Source organism: Vigna unguiculata, chromosome 6, assembly GCF_037176805.1.
Source record: "Vigna unguiculata cultivar grain cowpea cultivar isolate G323 ecotype 2 chromosome 6, ASM3717680v1, whole genome shotgun sequence".
In the NCBI taxonomy this organism is placed as follows: domain Eukaryota; kingdom Viridiplantae; phylum Streptophyta; class Magnoliopsida; order Fabales; family Fabaceae; genus Vigna; species Vigna unguiculata.
The window spans coordinates 29,915,326-29,931,362 of NC_140797.1; the positions used below are offsets into that span (position 1 = coordinate 29,915,326).

The window sequence follows — 16,037 nt, forward strand, 5'->3', positions numbered from 1 at the left end:
TTTAAATGAATACCTCAAGATACACTTGTTGCCACACCTACAAGCCACAACTTGTAGAACATGTGCGGGAAACCTGTTGCGGACCACACTCCATAATGCCATGTGGAGTTCCCAATACGAACGTAGTTCGTATTGTCCCAAGACTACCAAACTCGTCGGCAAATACCGAGGAGGACAATCTTCTGGACCCATTCGTATGAGCCACAACTCGCACACTCACATTGGTAACACTCGCCAATCCAAGCCACAACTCAAGGATTCCTCGTGTTCATCTGCCATCCCGAGCCACAACTCAAGAGATGTCATTCCGAGCCACAACTCAAAGAATGCCACGTGTTTAACCCTTATTCTGAGCCACAACTCAAGGGATACGTTCCGAGCAACAACTTAAGAAAAACTCCAACAAGTCGATCTTTAAGGTATCACCAAAGCTTGGTAGACTACGCAATCCAAAGCCAACAAATCACAAGTCATGTCTCTATATTATAGCCTGGCACTGCTCCAGAGCTGCAAGGCGAAACTCCGTTATAGACTGCCTGGCGAAACACATCTACTGCCAAGCGCCAAGCGCCTCTGATGTCATTGACTTTATAGGTATAGCCTGGCGGGACGATCTGTACCACCAGGCGCCCCTCGTTCTAGTACCTCTCTAATTTGGCAACTATTGCCTGGCGGTCAAACACCACTGCCAGACGCTGCATCAGTACTTGCGCAATACTGGTTTTTAGGCACCCAGAACAGATTACACTTCCCAATCAAGGCATCAAGGCCCACAATAATCTGCACGAATTTAATTACATTAATTCTCACGTGCTTAGCTTATTATCAAGGTTCCTATTTCTATTTAAGTTCAACAACCCAAGTATATTAATAATTAGGCTTGCTTGAAGTCAACCTTGCTCATTCACAGTATACCACAATCAACTCATACTACCTATATTGGTTTCAGTTATTCCCTCGATCTGCATCCAAATTCAAGTGACGTAGCAATTATACCTCAACCTATAATTACACCTCACTTTCAACTCAGGAAATTTCCACAATAGCTATAACTCTTAATTTATATAAGGTTTCCCATCAACAAAATTCTGATTTAATTAACCTGTAAGGCACTATTATGGCATCCAAATCTGTTAAAACCAACCATAACCTAACATTCCCATATAGTCTCACCTCATATAGTGCTTATCCCTTTTAATCCCTAGCCAACATATCCCAAACTCCTTTTTAATACTCCGAATGACCCAGATTAAATTCCCCAACCACTAATGTACGTCAAACACATAGTTCCACTATTCTGGTCTAGCGCTTGGCGGCAATTAGGGTGCCACCAAGTAGTTCATTCTATTTCTGGAACCCAACATTCTCCCTCTGCACCTATGAACCTCAACATAACCTAGTATTCCAATTTTTATCAATTTTTGGCTCAATAGACTACACTCATGTGTTTAAGTTCACAGTCCATCCCTAAGGCTTCCACGAACGAAATTTTGTTAACATTCTCCACCTAATTTGATCCAAAAATCTAAAATCCCAAATTCATAAACCCTAACATTCTTATTTAACCACATTCATCATTCAATTTCCTCACACCACTCCATAATTTCACAATGAATCCTCTTATCTCAATAAACACATCATTAACATTACTTTCTTCGCCAATTAGGACAAACCAAAATCCATGAAACATAAAAAATTGAGCCATATTGCTTGCGTCGCCTAACGATTGTTCATCATCACTAGGCCATTCATCCAAAATCTAGAAAACTGGTTGGCACAGCTCGTGTCACCTGGCGGCCCATTCATGCCGCCAGGTGGTTCCTCAAAGGAACCTAAAATTGCATGTAAAAGGTATGTATCGCCTGGCGGCTTTGCAAGCCTGCCAGGCGGTTCTTGGAAATTTTCCAAAAACTCAATGCAGTTTGAAAAATGCGATAAAATGACAATCATACATCATATTCCATTCAGGATTATGTAATTAAAATATAAAACGAGAGTCACAGCTCCCTTAACTTGGATTCCCTTCTTAAGTCTTGGGATTTTTCACGTCCTTGTGCACCACAACAATTACAACATTTGTCTCCTTTCCAAGCTCGCTCTCAATCCTTGCTAGCCTCTCCAAGTGGTCCATAACACTCCCCCTTACAACACTCACCCTTGGCATTCACAAAACCCTCCCTTTCTTCCTCAATTGGTTTATTAATTATGTTTTCATGAAGGTTAATGATCATAAAACGAAAATTCCCTAATTGATGGTTGTAATTACCATTCAAGAACCATTATGACATGGTTTTCTAGCCCTCTTGGCTGCCATCTCGTGATTGCTAGGGTTTTCAGCCCTTCTCATCTTTGCCAAACGTAATTTTAGCAAAAAGAAAACTTACTTTATGTCTACCAAGGTTCAAACACACAACCATCTAATCTCAAAGCAAATGCACAACCAAATCAACCAATTCATGTTTTGTGATAATTCCTATAAATCTAGGATTATATTATCACTCATCATGATCAAGCATATTGTTATTAAAATAATAGTCAACTTAGTAACACACAAATGGCATACATAGGACTCAAACCCAAGTCCTTTCAATACAATTAAGTACTCTAAACCATTTGAGCTAGTATTATTACATGTCATACAATCTAACATTAATTGCTACAAAAGCTCCTAGTACCCGCATTTATTAATTAATTAATTAATTAATTAATTAAATTCCTTAGGTCTGACATTCTCCCCACGTTATAAAATTTTCGTCCTCGAAAATTGGACTTACTAGAAAATAGGTGTGGATATGATTGCCCCATAAGGTTTTCCATCTCCCACGTCATCTAATGGGTTGCTTTGGCCTAAAGGACCTTAACAGTCCGGATCTCTTTCCCTCTGAGGTTCTTGACTTGAGAGTCTAAGATTCTCACCGGTCCAACTCCCACTGTTAGATCTTCGCGCACTTAATATCATCCTCCTCTAGTACTTGTGTAGGCTCTGCAATGTACATTTTAACTGTGATACATGGAAGACATTGTGCAGGTTTTCCAAGTGAGGTGGCAAAACAATCTTGTATGTCGCTGGTCCAATCCTCCTCGTGATCTGGTACAACCTGATGAACCTATGAGGTAGCTTTCTCGACTTGAGAGCTCTTCCAACGTTTGCTATCGGTGTAACTTTGAGGAATACATGATCACCTGCCTCAAATTCAAGCGGCCTCCTCCTCTTATTTGTATAAGACTTTTTCTTGCTCTGGGTGGTTCGCATCCGATCCTATATTACCTTTACCTTCTCAATGGTATGCTTCAAAAATTCTGGGCCGAGTACCACTGATTCTCCATTCTACTGCCAGCACAAGGGTGCCCAGCATCTCCTACCATACAGAGCCTTGTATGGTGCCATCCCGATGCTTGAGTGGTAACTGTTGTTGTACGTGAATTCCACCAATGGTAACATATAAGTCCAAGTGCCCAAGTGATCCAATACACATGTTTTGAGCAAATCCTTCAACAACTAAATGGTCTTCTCAAACTGACCATCTGTCTGAGGATTATAAGCTAAACTCATCCTCAACTGAGTGCCCAGCGCTGCCTGTAGCGACTGTCAGCATCTTAAGATGAACCTCGGATTCCGATCTGACACGATACTCGCTGATACCCCATGTAGCCTGACCACTTCTCTAACATATAACTCAACCAATTTGTCCATAGACATCTTCTGGTGTTTACACTGAGTCCTTGTCCTTATGTCATCAATATTCTAGTTCTTTTACTTCTCTTACTTCCCACTCCCAGCCAAAATCATCCAATTAGAACCTATTGGCACAAGCTCTACTTCCAGCACTAACACAATAGGGACTTTACCTATCCAAGGTGAAAATTCTCATATCTCCCTCCAACTTGTCTCTAAACTTCCCACCACAGAGACCCTTTGCTTCTATTCTTCGCTTGTCATTGTCTAATACTTAGTTGCACCCGTAGCAATACTACTATCACAACTCCAAAATTTGCTAGTGTGGCACTCCTTCTAATATATGAAACATTTCATCTCATATCCAATACCACACTTTTCTCTCGTATGAACCACCTCCTCTAGAACATCCATTCTTCTCTTGACTTGAATTGTTTTTATTGTTGAGAATTTCAATTGTCCCTCAATAAGGTTGATATGATATATACCCTTAGCACACTTCATTTTCATCACTTAATTATCTTTCTCCTTTTTCTTAGAACATACCACCCTATCGGACTAACCTTCCATAGGAGATTTCCCTTCCTTATATCCTGGATGGTCTCTACCCTTTTTGCCTTAGCCTCAGACATTCTACCATCTTCCACCTCAGCCCTATGCTAAGATGTGGTACCAAGCTGATTTCTTATCTTTGTTGTACAAACATGCATTAATACTTCTACTTAATCTAAATTTTAAACTTCCCTCCTCTTGCATAACTTGTGGTATTCTTCCTAAGCACATGTTTCTTGAAGATCCCTCAGTTTAATGCGTCGCTTTTAAACTCTGCCACTACACATCCTTTGCAAAGGTAAGCAGCTCATGTTCGACCTTTAATCTGCATTGCTATGCCACTACACACAACACACCCAAACCATCGAACGTAAACATACGAGAAAAGGTATAAGAGACAAACTCAAACTATAACTTTAGAAAAGGTATAAGAGACATACAAACATTCAATTCATATAGTTGGGGAACATGATTAGAACAAGTCCAGATACAATTTGATAATTAAGCAAATGTAGACACAAACTACTACTAAATAAGAAAACAATAAAGAAAAATAAAATTTACATCAAATATAAATGACTATAAAAAATAAAAATAAAAACGTATTTTTTTTTGGAAAAGAATTATGACCACTAGTTGGGCGAGTAGAGTAGTCCAACGAGTGTGTTTATAGTTGTTGGGCGACCAAAAGTAGTGCAGTGAATGAAAAACAATGGTTTAAATTCTTTGTATGAGTAGAATGGCCAAACGAGAATGAAAATAGTGGTTGGGGCAACGAGTAGTAGCCCAACAACTAATGTGAAACATTTTTAAAATCAAAACTTAGAAGAAGAAAAAACTTAGAAAATACGGGGTTCCCTTCCAGCAAGGCTCCTTTAAAGTCTTTTAGCTCGACTCCTTATATTTAGGGTTTGTGATCTGTCCTTCTGGTGTGCTTTTTCCCTTCATCACACCTATAAGGTTTCAACTTTTTACAGATCACTAATTTTGTCCTTCTAGAATAAGGATCTTAAATCTCAACCCTTCCATAAACCATCTTCTAGGAATAATCTCCTGCTTGTATTGACAAAACTTCATAGGTTGGCTAAATAAGAATCTATTTTCGCCATTTATAGTACCATAATGATCTTGTTTATCATACAAAATAAGGAAACACTAGAAGGGAAAAGTTAAACAATTTATTTTAATTATAAATAAAATTGAACAAAACACAAATAATACAAAAAATATAATATAACAAAATAAACCTAAATTGGTAAATAAAATACATATTACTAAACCAAACATTAGTTCCTGACAATGACACCAAAAACTTGTTACAATTTTGACAAGTGTACCAAATCATACAAGTAATAAAGTGAATAAGTCCATATATCATTTTCCCATAAAGACACATGTTGTTTAGTAAATTTATGATTATTTACTGATTTAGGTTAAACAATTTAAAATAATAAAAGGAATAAATTTTTAGTAAGATAAATTCTGAAATAGAAAGCAATTAAAGGGTGAAATTAATAAAAGCAGTAGAGACTTCACCGGTGTTGGATTTCATGTTCCAATTCAACGTGATAACAAAAAACAATATACTCCTTACTCTAGCATTCACACCATTATTTAACAAGCTCTAATATCTTAGTGACAAGTCTAAACTTTAATAATAAAACCCCCAATGTCTTAATAATTTTTATTATAAGTTCACATTAAGTTCAAAATTTCAATGTTACGAATGACTAATTGTTTCACATCTAAGTCTACCTTGTGAAATTTGTTAGTTATTCTGTCCTAATAAGGTTTTCCAAACTATTTTTCAATCAGCTGGTACAACCAAATATCCAAACAATAATCATGAAGTTAAGAACAAGAATAAAACACAAGAGTGGTGGAAAAGAAATATATTGAATAGTAGAATTCACAAAGAGTTAACATTCATTACGTTCAACCCCTGTGAATTTGAGAGTTAGTTACTTTGATACATTTTGACACTAGAAAAGAATAACAATGAATGCTTCCAACCTCCATAATGAACCTCTACCTTCTCTCCTTTTAGATCAAGTTCCCACTCTTCCCCAAAGGGGGATGTTTATTCCTCAAAAGGCTGGGAAGAGGGGGGGATCTTTTTTACTTTGCAGAGCCTTCCATTTAAAGACTTTCAAAACTGGATAAGACTTGGAATTTGTACTTGAATATGTAATTGAAATAACCAACTCTATTGATAATTAATTGTGTTCATAATTGAATTATCCAATTCTTTTGATAATCTTTTTAAATCTCAAAGATTTCTACTTATCCGAAAAATATAAACCAAACACTTATTTTTTCTAAATTTATTAAATAAAACCTTAATTATCTAAAAGATAATAATAAAATACCAAAATGGATACAAATAAACATAATAAAAAAACATGATAATGTCAATTATCAAGATTTAATCTAATTGATCGGTGATTAAGCCTTCAATCAAACTTGTGAAGCCAAGTGCTTATGGTGATATAAACAACTTTACCGAGCTACTTTATTGAGCTACCACACAGATGGTTAATCCTTGTTACCGTCATAAAAATATTGGAACTACCTTTATGACCAGACTTCTTGCTACTCTCACTACCTAATCATTCTCCTCCACATGAGTATGAATTGCTAGTAAAGTTCAGGATAACCTCACAAAATGGAACAATCATAACCTCAAGGCACACCCTAGTGAAACACATCACCCATGGGATTTCCTCCTCGAGAAATACCTTACAACGACTCAAACATACCTTTGTTTCATGATACAAACCAATCATAGACCTTACTTCACAATTACACAACATTCAAAGAAAATAAAATCACACCCAAGAATAACACTAACAGCGTCCAATGGTATCAAAATAGCACCCAATGTTGATGTTCCAGGGGCCTGGCACATTGCAGTGGCGCTTAGTGCAATTCTCCTCGCAAAAGGTGGCACTCAACGTTAACGCTCATTGCCCAACCTCTCATAAAAAGTGGTACTCAACGTCGCTGCCAGCAATCAGCGGTCTGGAGTTAAAATTGCCCCAAGACCTACTCAACATAACCAGCGCCCGACACCGTCGTGCTACCTTTCAACGCTATACCAGTATTCAGAGAAGAAAATCTATGTTATGAAAGACTTAGGACCTGATTAATTGCTCAATTTGGTACTTCTCTTTCAATATTCTAGCTCAAAATAGTTTCATCAGGAATGGAGTAAGTACCAACTTGTTCAGTTACTCAATGTTCAGTCAGCTCAATCACAAATCACAGCAAACAATCAACAAAAAGATTATCAACTAGTTACGTAGAAGCAATCCAATAATACTCACGTCAAAATCATATTGCTAAATTCAATCAAGGACCAAAATCATAAACAATCAACAACATAAGATCATGGCTACCTTCCCTTACCTAATGAGACGACTTAATAGACCCAAACAACTCTAAGAACTCCAAACTACCTCTAACCACACATGATGTTCTATCTACACATATAAACATCGCAATAACAATCAAGACCTACCATCATGATCACTAATTAATAGATATTTGTATTGATGATTAAACCTTACATGCAACCAGAAAAATGGTCGCATGCAAGCTAGGATAAAAGCACCCACAAGAAAAATGAGTAGGAAACAACCCACACAGTTGAAGAAATTGTTCAGTCCAAATTGAAGAGCTCGCCACAAGGATCATTCCTATAGTCTCAGTTCTTCAATCAGGTGAACAAAGGACGAGAACTCCTAGAGAGAAGTTGGAGAACTCTAGAAAAATGGTTTCTAGAGATAGTGTGTTTTAAAATAATGAAACTCATTTATAACAAAACTATTTATATTAAAACCTTTTAATATTAAAATAATCGAGTCTCACAATTTTTAAATTATTATCATTTATAAAATGTCATTTTCTAGGTCTAATGATATCAGTCAATAGATTTATCCTTAACTAAGATGAAGATTTGTTGAAAATTGGTTCAATAAAATCTTATTGTCTTGGTTGTTATGGTACATGTGTGTTTTCTCTTTATGGGTTTTGTGGTGTAAGCTTCTTATCCAACTGAGTAAAATGCATCTAATCAAGATCATTTGGAGGTACGTCATTTGATGGAAGAATGTCTTGTACAACTAGTTGTATATATCAATGTGTTTTTGCATCTTAGGTTAAGAGTGAAATACATGTCCCATGCATTACATATTATGTTGCCTCATATGTAGCATGGTTTATGGAGAGTTAGTTATTGTTGTGTTGTATAAGTAGACCCCTTATGCAAAACATGATGTAACTAAGAGTTCTTGAGCACAAATGAACTTTCATTATTCTTGAGAGAACCATATTGTAGTTGTAATATCTATTCAATTCCTTTTATAATTAGTAAGAGGAAGAGCTTATGTTTAGTGATGTTTATTTGTAGATGTAAACTGGAGTTTGTTAAAGCTCTGATCAAACGACGTTAAATTATTGTGTGTTTGATTCTCTTCCTTTTTAATTATTTATTTTTATTCTAGTCTTTGTGGTGCTTGTGTGAAGGACATTTTTTTGTTTTCCAAGGACTGTTAATTTCCACATTAGAAAGGATTAGTGGAAAACATTGTTACACATCTCGATGTAGTGCAAAGATGTAGCATGGGTTCAATTTCATGACAACCTATCGATAATTTGAATGTTGTCGATAGAAATCTTATTGTGTGAAGATATCTTAGTAAAGAGAGATTAGTTTAAATATCATCTTTTTTTAAAAAATTTCTCATTATACTAAAAACCATATTTATGTTTGTATATTTAGGAGTGATGTAGTTGAGCAAGTCCGAAATGTTATAAGTGACTTAGCGTTATACAATAATAGTGTTCTTTATATTAAAGAAGATAATGAAAATAATTAAGAGTAGATGGAAGAATAGATGGGAATTGCTTCTAGGAGGAAGATTGAGTGGAACACAACGAGACTTGGAGAAATAAAGAATTTAAACATACTATGTTAGGTATCAAAGTAACAAATATGGTAAATATTTACTATATCAGATCTTTCAATAACCAACAGAATAACTCCCATCACTCCACTTATTATGACAAGTCACTTACACCAATCATAATAAGTTCAACCATCATTACAAAAGAGCCATCAATCTGTGAAGTTATTATGACAGGTCCACCTACAATGGTCATAATAAGTTTAAGGTTTTATTACAAATATGTCACCGATCAACTTATTATGACAGGTGCCCTTCAATCGTCATAGTAAGTCGTCATTGAATCTACTTTTTGCACTTGGTGCTTGTTAAATGAGTGAATATTTAAACAAAGAATGACCCATTATTTATTCATTTTTAAATAAAGAGCAATTTTGGGAGACTTTCATGTTCTTCTGGTGGGAAAAAAAGCAAGCCTTAACACTCCACCAAAATCTGATCCAACTAAGGTTATTGCATATCAATATCAACTAAAACCTTAGCAAACAACCCTTTATTTTTTTCATGATACATTCGTTCAAATATGACCAACCTTAAAGGATAGAGAGATCTAAAACAAATTTAAAAGTGAAATATCTTTATTTATTAATACAGTTATTTATATTAAAATATATCATAATTTTTTAAGAACTAAAACAAACTTAAAAATGAGATCATTTTACTAATAAAACGATTTTATTATAAAAATTAATAATCACTCATAATAATTTAATTAAATTTTATTTTCAAATATAATTTTATAATTAATTTAATAAAAATATATTAATACTATTTTTCTTTTGAAGATTTTTTTCTAAGAATCTAAATCAAAGACTTTACTTGTTTGAGTCTTAAGGCGGGCCTTGGGCCTTAAGACGGGCCTTGGGCCTTAAGACGGCCCCGCCGAAATGCAATGAAATAGATTTTTTGAGGAAATTTCATCTTTTTAACCTTACATTGAGTTTTAGCCATCGTGGAAGGGTTAATAAATTCGGAGGTAATGCAAATAAACATAAGAAACCAAGGTTCAACAACTCACAACAAGAGCACAACAAAACAGAAATCCTCCATAGAAGTGAACTCAAATTGAAAGAAGCCTTTCTCTGAACATGAAGATGATTATTTCAACATTTCAACCCTACTTTTGTACTCATTTTCACGTATTAAATAGCAACAACATCCTCTTTCACGAAGATGAAGTAATCACAAATGTTATGCAGAACTTGAACAATATGTGAGTATTATCAGAAGAATCATTGTCTGTTATCTTCAGAAGAAGCTTACATGCTTTTGACAACATGCAAAGTTTAACTGGATCATTCTTATGGAAACATCCAAGAACAACTACATACATATGCAATTAGTACTTATTTTCCATATAATAAGATTGTATAAACGTTGTTATATATACCAATGTACATAGTATATATAATTGTATTATATGGTAAATCACACAGAATCTAAACTCCTCTTGTGTCGTTCAATAATCAAAGAAACATTGCTAGATGTTTTTCTATCAAATAGTTTGAGATTATTTGACTTGTTTTTTGTGAGGGGTGGAATGCATCCCAAAATACATATTTATTTGCATCTTGGCATGTAAATTTTGGGTCACATAGAAAACCCATCTCAAATCTCCCTGTTCCACAACATCCCGTTTTTGCTTCCTCAAAACCTACAAATCCAAAAACAGTTTAAGTACAACATTGCCCTTTTAAAATAATCAAGAATCAAATTGAGGGTGACTTCGATATCCTTTTAAAATAAGAGACTTTGATATCCTTTCATGTGAATCCAATGAAAAAATGTCGTATGACTATTTTTGTTGACATTCAAACCACATCAACTCTGCAAGTACATTAGTGAGTCACTAGTGCACTTACAAATAGTGGTAATGGTCGAGATGAGTGGTGACATCTCATCTCTTTATCTCCTTCAATTTCATATGCGGTTTAATCATCAATTAAAATAATATTACACTACATATTTTCATTGAATCCAGGAGAGAAGATATCAAAACCCATTCTTTTAAAAGAACAATTAATGGAAATTGTAAGAACTTACCAAAAGCAGAAGGATTTTTAACGATTTGGAGGAAGATATCATAGACATTTGCATCTACCATTTGAAGGCCAGGTAGGTCATTGTTGAGCTTTGACACAAGCCACCCCAACTTTCCATTGAACTCCAAAGCCAAATTGTTGTATTCCTCCACACAATTATGGAACTCCAAAACGTTCATTGCTCTCTCTAGTGGAAGACACCCCATAGGAGGTAACCCAGTGAGAGAAATTTTCCTTGCTCCAAGGCCATAAATTTGTGTGAAGAAGTTTTCAGCAAGGCCTATGAGAAAGTCCTCATACTCCTGAACACTGGGGAACTCACACCTTCTTTCAGTTAGGGCATAGTAGTTTTCAAGGAAATCATTGGTTCCTATGCTAACCAAATACAATGCCTCACTTAGTATTTCATTAGCATTCTCCTCACCAAGATGTGCCCTCAACTTCTCTTGGTACTCCTTGTAGTACTCTACTTCTTTCCATAGAGGTATCACACGCTGCAAAATTATCAAATTCATCATGGGCTTCAAAAACTTATAACTTTATTACCACTGTTTATCATTGGATCAAATAAGTTTTTCTTTGGTTTTTAAAAGTCAAATATAAATTAATTAACATAGTGCATTGAGGTAGTGAGTGTGAGTTGTTTAATGAAATTATTTTAAAAATAATATATTTATTGTTTTCTCAATTATTGTGCACACATGTTTTAAATTCTGTAATTATTAGGAGACAGATAGAGTAAACATGTATTTGATTTGACATTTCTAACGGTTTGTCATAGTAAAATTCATATATTAAAATGATAGAAGGATAAAAATTGAAAACAATCTAAAATGTGAAAACATGTTTTCAAAATTTTAGAAATTAAATAAGGACAAAGTATTTTACCACAAATATGGCAGGCATCCAAACAAAGTACCTGCAAATATTTGGACTTATTTTAACTCCAAACAGTTATGAAAAAGATCAGTCTTGTCTTGTTTAGGAACTACTCCCTTTTTTCAATATTTAATAAAAGTACCATATTTTATATTTTCAAATTTTTACACACAGAAAATGATAAAAATAACAAAATCTGATTTCCATCATTAATAGATATTTTTTAAAAAATAAAGCCGACATCTTTATCGTGGCTTGTAAAATTAGCAATCATAAATAAAAACCTATTTTTTGGAACGACCAACTACATCCTGAAACCTGTCCAAGAAAGAGTTATGATTCTGTTCGTACCCTTAAACGGAGAAAGTTGTGATAAAAGGGTAACAGAGATAGGAAGATAGAACAAATAAAGATAAATTAATAAACATGTCAGGTAAATGAATTGAAAATAAATAAAGAAATACAAGAAAATAGATCAATGGATGTGAAATAAAAGAAAAAGTAAATGCATGTTGTAAAACTTTTGATAAGAGAATGCATATCATCAAGAATGAGTAGTTGAAAGATACAACTTACCCCTACAGATTTTATACCATCAAAATACAAAACCACAAAAAAGAAATCCAAATAGAAAATGTTCGAATCCTAAATCCGTTTAATAATTTTTTTTTAAGATGATCTCAAAAGATGAAAGGAGAAAAGACGTATTTGAAAATGATTGGTAGAAAGAGAGAGAACTTACGGCAACATTTGAAGTAGCATTGTCATAACCAGTTCCTGCAGAAGCGAAGCACACACCAGTTGCAAAATCTGATATGGTATAAGCAGGATCCAAGTATGCAGGAACTGAAAGCTTGATTCCAAAGGCCTCAGAGACAAAATCAGGAGGGATTCTGCCATTGGAGAACCTTCCAGTAGGGTCGCCATTGAAGAAGTCTCTTCCATATGGCTCAAAGTTGCTCCTAGCAACGGTGGGAATGAAGTTGTTGTTACCCGAATCCACTGAGGAGTCTCCAAAAACTATAACTGCAGGAACTTTGCATGCAGAAAAATGTACCAAGATGAAGATTTGAGTGATGAAGAGGAGCCATAGAGCATACCCTTTTCCCATTCTACCCATTGCACTCATCAGAGTGATGATGCTGCAAAAGGGTAGTATTTATGCAGCAGAGTGCAGACACCAGAGTGGTATTTATGATAGAGGGTTTTCTGCTTTGGTCTGCTCATGTTACTTCGAAAGTGATGAACGCCAAAAATAGAGACAAAAGTTAATTAATTAGGTGGCAGGCTTTGCCATTAATTAACTACTGTTTCCTAATAGTAACTTGCAACCTCAAAGCAATTCCATGTTGTTGAGTGAAACCAAGCAATGTTGCCTTCTTTTTCAATCAACACAATATGAAAATCTGTCCAGCTTCTATTGGAAAATATTATTAACAAATAATGTATATATATTCAAAATATGGAATAATTTTTCTTTAATAAAATCTTCTTAAAATGATGTATAAAAAATTATCCAATTTTATAAACAAATTAATGATAGGTTTCACGGATTAGGTCAAACTCTACTCCTTAATTTACAGTAACAAGAATCAGATAAATTATATTCTACCTGATAATTGACAGTCAGATTAGAAAGGGGAAATGTAGTCTTAAAATTGTGCAGAATTTCGCAGAACATTTCTGTGGTTGGCCAAATTTTGAAATAACTTTTGTAAACTGAAGTTATACATTACTTTTAATTTAAGGTGATTTTCTTTTTAATTTTTTGAATGTATTTACGTCAATCTTGTCTAATATCTAAACAAATTAGTGAAATTTGTTATTTATTTATTTTTTATAAATTCATATAATTTGATGAAAAAAATAGGTGGATTTCATCTGTCTTGATGATGAGGTGATTTAGTTCACCAAACCAATTCAAATAGTTTGCTTCAGTAGTACGTTTGTGTAATAACTTGATTATTTAAGAACAATCACCTTAAAATTTATTATAAGGATCTAATAAAAAGTTAGAATAAAAAACATACACTCATAACATATCTATTAAGCTAATTATCTATTTCTTAATTATTTATCATACCAAAAAAAATATCTATAAAAAATATTTTCAGAATATATATGGTGTTAGGGGGAAATGAACCGATTGACCAGTTAGCTGTGACTGGTAATGGGTGGGATATTAAAACACTATATTGCAGTTAGTAATTAAAAGAATAATTATTTTTAAAATATTTTCACCCACTTGAGTCTTCAAATTGAATCAAGGTCCATGGAATTTCACTTCGTCGGATAAAATCTAGAATACAATACTCATCTACTTACTTTCACTGGAACTAAGATTATTTTTTTTTAACAAATTTTAATTTTTCACAAAAAATAATGTTGCAAAGATATCAGGAAAAGTGTTCTATATATACTTTTCTGAAAATTTACATGAATATATCCTAAAATTTGATTAAAGAAAAATACCATTAACGCTTGTATATATAAATTGTGATGTGATTTTGTATTATGTAACTGCCAACAACTTTTATGATAGTGGTATATTTCCTTAAAGGAAAAAAAAAAGCTTATGTGATAGTACAAGTGTATATAAATTTTGTGCATATAATAATAAAATGGGATGCATGATATGAATTTAATTATATTATGAAAGGTGACATATCAACCAAAGTTTGTGCAGTGAATTAAATATTTGTGGGACCAAAGAAGTAAAAGGCAGGTCAAGAAGAGGGCCATGCATTGGTAGAATGGGCCACAAATGAATAAGGGGTTTTGCTTCTTCTAGTTTCCAGCTCATATCTTCTTAAATTTCTCAATGTATTTATTTCGCATTCAATACTTAACCAATTCTTCGAGGCAATTACAAGAGCAAAAGTTAGATCATGCATTGAAAATAGGGATAACCAAATAAAATAAAAATATATCAAAGATAGAGTTTTCAAGTTTCAAATTTTCACAAATTATAGATAAGTTATTGATTTAGTGGTATTTTTATTCTTTATATTTTACAAATTCTGAATATTGGTTCCCTAGATTCATTTTTTTCACAATTTTATATCTCTATTTTCTTTAATCATTTTAATTTTAATATTTCAATTTCATTATTTAATGTTCACGTCTTAATTTTCAATTATTTGTAACTTTTTAGTTTTAGTTACCGGAACTTTCTACTAAATATAATTTAAGAGCCAAAATTTTAGGTAATTGAGAATTAAAGGACTAAAGTTTAAAACAAATAAAATCCATAATTATAATTTTTAAAATATAGAAGTAAAAATATAATTTAAGGTAAATTCGTTTGTTTCTGCATGCAAACATTTTATCTACACTGCAATGTTAGGTTATACATAGGAATAGTAAAATTATTCATGTATGTGATATTTGCAGATAAAATCTGTCACAAATAGTTAGTATCTGTGAGTATCTATTATATGTGCATAAGGGGTAATGAATATTTTAGTATTTGTTTATAGATGGGTCAGGTACAAATATCATATTACTTGTATTCATAAGTATTTGTTAACTGCAAAAAGTTAAAATTAAAATTTAATTTATATTTTCTTAAGGTAAATTTAATTAAAATTTAATTTATATTTTATTAAATAAATTTAATTAAAATTTAATTTATATTTTATTAAATAAATTTAATTAAAATTTAATTTAATTTAATTTAATTTATATTTCATTTTTTGTACTTCTATTTAAATTTTATTTTAAAAATTTATATTTTTTTAATATTCACAGGTATCTGTGGATTTTTTAAAACCCGTTAAAATTTTTAAACGAGTATGTGATGGCAACAAGGCGGGTAACGGTAAATTTTTATGTTGCGGATCGAGTAGCGGATAAGCACTATCCGTGTCCAGTCCAACCCATTATCATCCCCAGGTGTACTTAGACATAGATGGGCGAGTA

The 16,037-nt window shown here is 33.3% G+C and overlaps 1 protein-coding gene across 1 annotated transcript; it reads right to left on the reverse strand.

Moving 5' to 3' along the window:
* Positions 1 to 10,630: 10,630 nt before the first annotated feature.
* LOC114187576 (GDSL esterase/lipase At4g26790-like) lies at positions 10,631 to 13,345 on the reverse strand. The gene is made up of 3 exons (XM_028075851.2): positions 12,859 to 13,345; positions 11,239 to 11,731; positions 10,631 to 10,849 (listed from the first exon to the last, which is right to left on the reverse strand). Exons 1-3 carry the CDS (start codon positions 13,243 to 13,245, stop codon positions 10,662 to 10,664), a joined length of 1,068 nt encoding a protein of 355 aa, XP_027931652.1. The 5' UTR covers positions 13,246 to 13,345; the 3' UTR covers positions 10,631 to 10,661.
* Positions 13,346 to 16,037: the final 2,692 nt, after the last annotated feature.